Below are 9,950 nucleotides of genomic sequence, written 5' to 3' on the forward strand. Positions count from 1 at the left end.
AAGGCACAGTTCAAGTGACAAAAAACCATTCTAGTGTCTGTCCCTACAGCTATTGGAGAATGCATGGCTGTATTTTGCCACAAGCGCACCTACAGTGGTACCTCTGGTTACGTACTTAATTCGTTCCGGAAGGTCCGTTCTTAACCTGAAGCACCACTTTAGCTAATGGGGCCACCGCTGCCGCTGTGCTGCCAGAGCACGATTTCTGTTCTTATCCTGAAGCAAAGTTCTTAACCTGAAGCGTTATTTCTGGGTTAAAGGAGTATGTAACCTGAAGCGTATGTAACCCGAGGTTCCACTGTATTTCCAACATGATAGTCACATGATGATGTCCCCATTTCCTAGCCCTGCATTTCCACATAGGAGCAGTGCATTAAGCAACCCTCTGCTCACCCACATATTGAACAGCAGCTCTTAACAAGTCAAGAAATAGTCCTTGCATTGATTTAAGTCTTGGTTCCATTGCATGTACCCATAACAGCCATACCTGAAGATTAACAGGCAAGCAAGAAGTAAGTAGGGTTTTATTCTTAGACAAGCTGCTGAACTAGGATAATAAAAGCAATTCAGCTATTTTACAAATACAAAATGTAGCATTTTAAACCAGTAACTCTAAAGTCTATTAAATTAATTATTCTCTGGAATTTTAGAGGCATACACTTTAAGAACTCTTTCACAAATAACTGCCCCTTTCCCAATAACTTGCAATAATCTGTAGGTATACAATTGACTCATTATTTAACATAACTCATCTCTGAGTGCTTTGTAGATCTGATACTGTGGAGAATGAACCATTCTTTACCACAAGACAGACTGGCAGACACATTCTAACATCCAGCACTGTGAACACAATACTGCTTGTTCCTTCCTGGTTCATTACAGTCATTTATGAAAATCTTCCACCAACTTCCTACTACCTCTTGCTATAACGTCTTAGCTGGAGGTTCTGATGCCATAGTTTTGGTCTGGAGCTGCTCTTGTCTGTCTCTAGATTTGGATCCACTTGTTCCTGTATATCTGATTTTACAGCATGGAGTGCATAGTTAATACTAGTGCTTTCAGTCCAGCTCCAGGACCCAAACAGGGGGTTGTACAGCATTCCTTTCACTGTCTTGACTAAAAAGCCATCTGTAAGAAAGGAGAGAGAGAGAGACAGCATAAGGAGACTATTCTTAAAAGGGACCTAACATCCACAGTAAACATGTGCAAAATTTCCTGTAGTGTCATTCTGGCACAATAGTGGTGTTGTCTCAGTAAACTGTGAGCCAAAGCAGCATTAGGAACAAGTTTTAAATCTTGATGCTATCAAAACATTCAATAACGTCCATCCCAAGTAAAATGTATCTTGCTGAATAGTCAGTGCTATAAATTCAAATTAGCACCTGGCTGATGTTTTTGAATTGTGACTAAAACCACAGGTTAACACATGCATTAACTCAAACCCAGAGTTAAATAAAATACCTGTCTTTAGAAAGTTGATGTTTAAAATCATTTTTAAAGGACACCTCAATTTACACACCAACATTTTACACATCAGATGATCCAATAGTCAGTGTTTAGGTATATCTACATGTTCCCGTGTGTGTATATACCACTTCATCATTTCATTGTCAACCCCCCTCCCTCCCCCAAGTGGGATAAACACTGTTGCCCAAGCTTGCCACTTGTAGAACAGTGCACTTGCCCTCCCCAACCCATGATATCATACAGTAAATCTTCTCACTGATGCTTAACATAAATTCCTAAAGCAGAGGAAACTGCTTTATGATAGAATCCCTTCTGAAAACACACTTTAAATGCAACCTACAAAAATCAGGGTGAAAACAGGACACCGAAAAAGGACTAACAAGGCAAACCTATGTTCACTCGGAAGAAAGTCCTATTTAATTCAATAGAGCTCAACCCCAGGTAAGTGGGGTTAGAACTGCAGGACTCACTTCTGGCAAGGATAAGATGCTGCTCACCCCAACACCTTCCCCCATTTAATTATTAACAGTCATTCTTCACCACTCTTCATCAAAGGATTCCAGGGTTGTGGGTGTAAGTGTGAACAAATTCACATAACTGTCTTTCACTTCCTGGTGTGAGCCTGGCGGGTCTTTTGATTGAGTATTTCATCCACCTTAGATTTCCCCCCACCCACTGACTACATATGATTACTCTGTAAAGCATGCTTGCTTTATGCAACACCTGTATCATGGGACAGTCAAGGTCAGCTAGCAGCCATACTTGAAGGAAGTTACTGTGTCCTTTCATTGGGGTTTAAACACTTACTTGACTCTAGGAGCCTCTCTAGCTCCTCAGGCGGTATGAACTTCTCCCAATCATGGGTGCCTGTCGGAACGATGCCCAAAACTCTCTCAGCTACCACAATGCCAAAGATGTAGGACAGCTGTGATTTGTTGATTGTAGTAATAAATAAGGAGCCTTCCGGCTTAAACAACAACAGCACAAGTGTTAGCACATCTGTCATGTATACACAATATAACTAGCAGCATCCAGTTAGTGTGTTAAAATTAGGACTGTCACCAAAGTAAAAAACTTGTGGTTCAAGCTTAAATTGATTTTTTAGCAGTTTTTCAAGACACTTCAGCAGATACCATCTTAGAAAAAGCATTTCCTTATATATGTGTGTATAATGCTTCTTCAAATATTATTCTTGCCTCCAGTTTTCTAGAATAAAACTATTTTAAAATTCTGCCATCCATACAAATACTGGCACCTTTATTGCCAATCACCAGATTTTTAATTGGTGAAACTAGCCTAGCAGCCAAGTAATGTAGCCCTAATCATGTAGGCCTAGCCAAAACATATTTGCATGGGTCAATTCAAAAACATGTTTCATCAGAGATGTTTGAATTTGTACTATAAGCAATGCAATTTATACTGAAGCCAAATTCAAATTATTCATGTTACTATGGTTCTGAGATTGGTATACAGAATATCTGTTAAGCGTTACTGCAATATTTTTGTGCACTAATCACCGTTTGGCTTGTTTCTATAAGAAAACAATCTAGGGCCCCATCTGCATTCTATATTCAAGGCAGTATCGTATCACTTTAACAATCATGTCTTTCCCCCAAAATCCAGGGAACAGTAGTTTGTTAAGGGTGCTGAAAGTTGTGACAAGACTGCTATTCCTCTCGCAGAGTTATAATTCCTAACGGTTTAATCCCTCTTCGCAGGGAACGCTGGGAGTTGCAGCTCTGTGAGGAACAGGGTGCCACAAGCCACAAGGTGGGGTTATGTGATCGATAAACTACTATTATTTACCCTGGGCCCTTGGGATAAATAGAACTCAAAATATCTACTTATTTATTTTGTGTTTTATAATTTATTTCCTTCATGTTTTTAGGTAAACGTAACAGATCTGTACCCAGAACCCATTTATTGTCTGGTTCATTTCCTCAGCAGGAAAAAGTACAATATTCTAAAGGTTGTGTTTGTTTTCAATCTGGATAATTTGAATCAATAAGGGTTACAATTACACCCTGTAGCACAGAGCAAGCCAAAAAAAGGAAACCAATACAAAACATTTCTTACAATCAACAGCTTAATTTTACAGTGCAAATGAATCAGCATTCTCTTTTTTGCTTTCTTCCAACTCACTTTTAACACTTTGCTGCAGCACCTGATAAACATTTCCACATCAGCCACATGTTCTACAACTTCAGAAGCTACAATGACATCAAATGTGTCTGATGCCTCTTCCACAATATCCTCTAGCGTACAGGATTTGTACTGTATTCTCTTAGCCAGGACTGGATCAAACGATTTATGCAGTTCTGCTGTTCTAATGCTGTCTTCCAGAGGATCAATCCCAGTAACCGAAGCTCCCAGTCTACCTAGTGGCTAAGACCATAGACACGTTAGTCTCTTCTGCTTAAAAAAAAATAGAATATGTAACAAAGTTATTTGATTAGAAGGAAGTTACTGAAGAGCTTAAAGTAATCTCCAAAGCTTCCTCCCTAACATCTATCCCTTTAGTGACACTTACCCCCACCTGCCCCCCCCCAAAAAACCCTACTGGAAATAATAGAAGGGACAGATCCAATAATATTCAATTATTCAACTTTTTCTAGGTTGATTAAGGAGAACAGATCATCAGAAGCATAGTTGCACTTTAGACTGCCAATTATAATAAATAGCTAATTATTTTGTCTTCCAGAGATTGTAGACCACAAATACACACTATGAAAAGTAAATCATGCATAAGGCTTCAATCCGGTCAGCACCTACTTGGAAGTAAGTATCACTGAACACAATGCAAAAGAAAAGTAAAAAAAAACTTTGTGGAAGTTCCAGCAAATTAGGGAACTTCAACCCTTTTCACAAAATCAGTTGAAGTGTCTTCCGGCTCACAATTTAGCTCTACAGCTAAATTCTGCATTTCCAGCAAGAACACAGCAACATCCTGCCTGCACATAATAAATAAGTGCATTGCCACATACACGATACCACTTTGCTTTATTGGACTATCTTACTCTAAATAATACAATAATGAACTAATAGAGCAGATTGCAAGAGAGACTTCTAGTTAAACAAGTACTTGGAATAACTAAATAAGCACTATTCAAAACTTCAGTGCTGTGCTACTTCAAAACAAAGGGTCAGGGATAAGAAAATTTATTATCAAAGAAGTAAGCCCTACCTCAGTTAACAATCCACCACCACAGCCAACATCCAGGATCTTCACACCAGAGAGAGGGCTTCCAGGCTGATGATCATTTCTCATATTTAAAACAGTATCTCTTACACAAAGTACGAAACAAATTATGTTTTAATTATGACCGTCCACCAGTAAAGACTTTTTGGTTGATCACTTGCATATTACCAAAGCCTCAAAATGTTTGCTTTGCTGAGATATGGAATGTAATCAGGGAACTTTCTGTTACTAAACAAAGGTTCGGATATAGGAGGGTCATCCTTAATATTCTCTTCTTTTTCATCTATTACAGTACACACTCCAGAATCAATATTGGCTCAAAAATAAAGACGCATATGCTTACCTCATAGCTCCCATTATTAAAACACACCCTCACTAAGTGAAATTGGTCTTCACATATCAACTAAGCTCAAATCCTATACACCTTTGCATGAGAGAAAGCCCCATTAAGCTCATTGGCACGCACTTGTGAATAGGACTGCTCATTCAGTCTACCACTTAAAATCTACAGCTCCAGTTGTAATAGCTTTGCACTTAGTAAATCTTTAAACTGAGCAATACAAATGAAGACACCTCTACTCTAAAAGGTGATGTGTTATGATTTTCAGATTCCCAGAAGTATGTAAAAGCTGACCCATTCCAAAACCTTACCTAATAAATGGCACTCTAATATCATTCATAGAATGAAGAGCTGCATAATCTCCGTGCTCATCCCACCATTTATGTGCCAGGAGTTGGAATTTTTTCATCTCCTTTGGATCGACTGTTGTTTGTGACATGCTGTAATGTCGCTCTGTGAGTAACCTAAACATCAAAGGTGTTATTACATTAGGTGGCATAAAAACAGGGATCAGCTAGCAAAATTGATTTTAGAAGTGTAACAAGAAGTTCCGTTTATGGAAGAGGGAAATTTTACAAGTGGATAAATTCAGATTACAGTAGGACACATGATTGTTCCTTACATTGAAGGCTAATGTATTTGGGAAATAGTTTTTGTTGTGTATTGATTCAATGGTTTTTATATCTGTATTACTATTGTCTGTATTAACATTAGGATAAAGTAACTGCCTTTCTGTTCCAGAAGGAACAGCTACTATTGGTTCATTTAAGCTGCTGTATTTGGATCATCAGTCTTATTGGTTCCCACCAAAAGGCAGCTTTGTGATTGCTTGAGATTGTTCCCTCCAAAATGTATCCTTTCTAGCCAGTCTTCTGTCCCTATAAATGTAGCTTCCCTCTCCTCAGTCTCCAGTCTTGTTTGCCTGAATAAAGAGTGTTACATGAAGAAGCTGTCTCCTGCCTATGTCAGAAAGCTGAAATCACTTACTGAAATCACTAACCCCATGCTACAACAGTTTTATCAATGGCTAATAAACACAACAGCTTCATGGAATCTCCATGTTCAGGGAGTGACATTATGCCTTTGAATACCAATTGGTGGAGTATGAAAGATGGTGGTTTTCATAGCCTGCTTATGAACTTCAAAAAAATCTAGCTAGCCACCCGAGGGTTAGTTGGCCCCTTGGTTTGAATCAACAGAGCACTTATTATATTCATGTTGACAAAGTCTAGCATGCACAAACCCAATTATATCTATTAGAGACTACAAACTATCTGACCTATGTAGAGACAAATAATTCACAAATCACATCCAGTAGACCCAGAGGTGGATGTGCAGAATCCTGCTGTCCAGTTGTATATAAATTATGGTTTACCAACATGTAATGACCCTTGTGTTTGAATAAAACAAATGGCTGTCCATTAGGAAGATTTGCCATGCCACTACATAAAACATTGGTGGCAGGGACACTAACATAGTGGCACAAAATGTGCCTTATGCTTACAATACAAAGGCACATGTGCCCAGAATGCTAGTTTGTAGGCTACATGCCAAAAAAGTTACAGATTACACTACTGTTATTTTTTCTTATTAGGAAATGCATGAAAACCATAACCCCCTTAAAAAAAATCACAACCTTCATTTTGAGCTGAGTCAATCATTATGAAGTAATCAAAAAATACAGACAGGGTGGGAGGTTATTATTTTTGTTTATTACTATGTTATGCATTTTTGTGTTTTTATACTGTAAATCACTCTGTGATCCTTGGATGAAGGATGGAACAGAAATTTAATAGATAATAATAATACTCACATTGTGTTCCTCGCTTGAACCAAACTAACAAATATATGATATTTTAACTGATCTTTACACCTCTTAAGGAAGGGTGTTTGGACTATTTGAGGAGGCTGTCTATAGTGGTTACCTGGAGAGAGAGAAGTAAAGCAATTTTTGTTGTAAGCTTCCTGGCCCAACAATTTTTAAAACTGCTAAGAATCCCCAATACATCCGAGTTTCTAGCTGAACAGGTTAATGTCTATTTTCTACAAACAACAGCTGCAAACGGTTGGCTCATCACTCCTTGTCTTCCTATTAGAACAATATGTAACATTTTGGAGTTCTTTCAGCAGCATATAATGTTTTGCACATTTTCATAATTAGTCTCGGGAATCAGTTTTAATCCAAAAAGGCAACCATGTGTTACCACAGTTATATATTAGTTATGTTTGTAACACTGCTTTTTAATGGGCTAAAACTAATATGTGCAGGAGCTCCTTTTCCCATATTGACACGCCTTTGCTATAAGATCAGCAGATCAGGCACTCATCTAATATGGTGCAAGAGTCAAGAAAAGGCCCTTTTCGGTGGTGGATCCTTGCACATGCATCTCGCCTCATTTCTTTACAGATCCAAGTAGCTAGTAAATACAGTTTTTCAGTGGGCATTTAGAGGAGATGAGACCTGATTGTTGCTGTGATGAAAAACTGTTATTCGGTGATTTGTTGTATGTTTTTAGTGGATTTTACATATCCTTATTTACTTGCTTTGATTTTTAACCATCCTGTGGCCTGTACAAAGATGACAAAAATCAAATAAATAAATAAATAGACAAATACTGTCAGGAAAACTACAGTACCTCAATGGTGAAAGATCCACACCCTCACACTCCATTGATAATTTCAATGCAAACTTAACATTCAATAGAATAAGCTAGTGACATGAGGATCAGACATCCTGGTTGGGGCTGTGAAAATTCATCCAAAGTTAGATGGCAAAGCTATTTACCCAACTTCTACAGCATTAGCAGCACACCCTGGCACCTTGCAAAATTGCAAACGCAGCAAATCAAGGTCCCTGTTCCCAAGGACCTTACAACCAACAGATAGCAGGGAAACACTACAATGGCAGAGGCAGGCAAATGCCAAGAAAACTATCTAGAGCTTTGGCTGTAATTCGGACAGCTGAAACAATGGGGTAAATGGAAAAAAATAAGCTCACCAGGCATGAATGCAACAGGTGCTGTTTTCTGCTATGGTGGGGCTGTAATTGGTAGGGTTTTCCTAAACAAAAAAAATTAGCAACTTCCAGGGTGTCCTGGTTTTTACTTTTAGAAATATGGCAGCCCTACGACAGGAAGCCCCGCTTGCTAGGGTTGCCGCCTGCCCTGTACAATACAGGATTGTCCCCTATTCCGATCTGAAATTCTGCGTCCTGTATTGATACATTTTGTATTCTCTTTCTATCTCTCGTTAGGGATCCTCTCCAAATGCACGTGTTTGAAAGGGTGCGTGAAAGGTCCTGTATTTAAGCCAAGCACAGACAGATTTACAAATCCATTTGTGTGGGGGGTGGGTGTGACCAATTCCAAAAGGATCGTCCTGTTAGGCTGCAGCAGATTGTAATGAAATGCTTTGAAGTCACTTCAGCTCCAGATTTTTTTTGGGGGGGTGAGGAATCGGTTCCCCTCCCCCACCCCTCCTTTTACCAGAGCAAAGGTGCCAACCCCGCAGGGATAACAGGGAGCCACCCAGCCGGATATACGTGCGGAAGAAGCCCGTTAGCATGCAAGGACACCGAAAATAAGGCAGGAGTGGACCCAAAAGCCACGGCGAAGCGCAAAGGCTTACTCACAGGAACTCAAGGCGCGCCGGCACGCCGCCCAGCCTCCCGCCATCTCCCCGCGGAAGACCCACAGCCGCCTGGCCCGGCTGAGGCAGCCGCTCTGCCAGCCCTTCATGGCTCAAGCTGATCTCCGCGCGGTGCCACTCTCAGGCGGGGCTCCACCTCCCGCCCCCTGAACTACCAATAGGGATTGCCGTTTCCAGCCACAACCAACGCTCAGCTTCCGGTTCCGGCGAGGAGAGAGGCGACTTTCCCTTTTTCTTTCTTTTTTTTTAGGAATTGCGCCAAGGTCCTCCTGAAAGGCCGCCGGTGGAAACAGCCCTGCAGCAAAGTCAGACTGTAGCCCTGCTCGCGGGTGGCGAGGAATCCGCTTTTTTGAGCAGAGTTTATTTGTTAGTTTATAAAAAATATATTTATGTACCGCTGTATCATTAAAAAACAAACAAACCAACCACACACACCTATATAGGTGGGCAGCAATAAAATATAAAACCATACAATAAAAGACAAATAGGAAAAAGTTAAGAACACAGGCATCAATTTACTGAAAAAGTTAAAACAAAATAAAAAATAAAAAAAAATCCTTCCAGTAGCACCTTCGAGACCAACTAACTTTGTTCTTGTTATGTTCTTAGTTGGTCTCTAAGGTGCTACTGGAAGGAATTTTATTATTATTATTAGTTTGACTACAGCAGGCCAACACGGCTACCTACCTGTAACAGAAAAAGTTAAGAACACAGGCTTCAATTAACTACTGTGGGAAGGATGCATTCTTAATTGTCTGCATAGGCCTGAATAGAGATTACACAAAGGCTGACACAGAAGGAACCTGCTGAATAATGGCAGATAATTCCACAGGACTGGGCAGATGACACCAAAGGTTCTGTTTGTCATTGTCCAACGAGCCGTGCCAACTTGGGGAGTGACAGACAATGCTCCTGCAGATGATCTCTGGGATATAAGGATTCGGGAAATTCCTGAGGTTCCCTGGACCTAAATTGTTCTGGCCTTGGAAATTAGTGCAAGAATCTTGAACCTGGTTACATAGTAAGCCAGCAGTCAAAAGTAGCTGTTTTAGCAATGGTGTCTCAGGTTCTTGACCAGAAGCTTCTGTCAGCTGCATTCTGCACCAGTTGGGAGTTTCCAAACCAGACCAAGGGCAGGTCCATATAGAAGGTATTACAGTAATCCAGCCTTGAGGTTATCAATACATGGACAACAAGCCAAGCTATCCCTGTCCAGGAATAACTATAGTTGGTGAATCAGACAAAGCTGGTAAAACGTTTCAAGGGGAGTGACTGTGTTTGAGGTCTTTCTCAGCA

The 9,950-nt window shown here is 40.1% G+C and overlaps 1 protein-coding gene across 2 annotated transcripts; it reads right to left on the reverse strand.

Annotated features, from left to right (window-relative positions):
* Nucleotides 1–711: 711 nt before the first annotated feature.
* On the reverse strand, nt 712–8,806 carry COQ3 (coenzyme Q3, methyltransferase). Of its 2 annotated transcripts, none has more exons than XM_033143483.1 (7): nt 8,638–8,806; nt 6,820–6,931; nt 5,318–5,470; nt 4,652–4,751; nt 3,610–3,852; nt 2,275–2,392; nt 712–1,128 (listed from the first exon to the last, which is right to left on the reverse strand). In XM_033143483.1, exons 1-7 carry the CDS (start codon nt 8,741–8,743, stop codon nt 914–916), a joined length of 1,047 nt encoding a protein of 348 aa, XP_032999374.1. In that variant the 5' UTR covers nt 8,744–8,806; the 3' UTR covers nt 712–913. The 2 variants fall into 2 exon arrangements, with proteins under 2 accessions (XP_032999374.1, XP_032999373.1); XM_033143482.1 differs by having other exon boundaries at nt 2,275–2,434; nt 8,638–8,805.
* Between the last annotated feature and the right edge of the window lie 1,144 nt (nt 8,807–9,950).

This window comes from Lacerta agilis, chromosome 3 (assembly GCF_009819535.1).
Source record: "Lacerta agilis isolate rLacAgi1 chromosome 3, rLacAgi1.pri, whole genome shotgun sequence".
Classification (NCBI taxonomy): Eukaryota; Metazoa; Chordata; class Lepidosauria; order Squamata; family Lacertidae; genus Lacerta; species Lacerta agilis.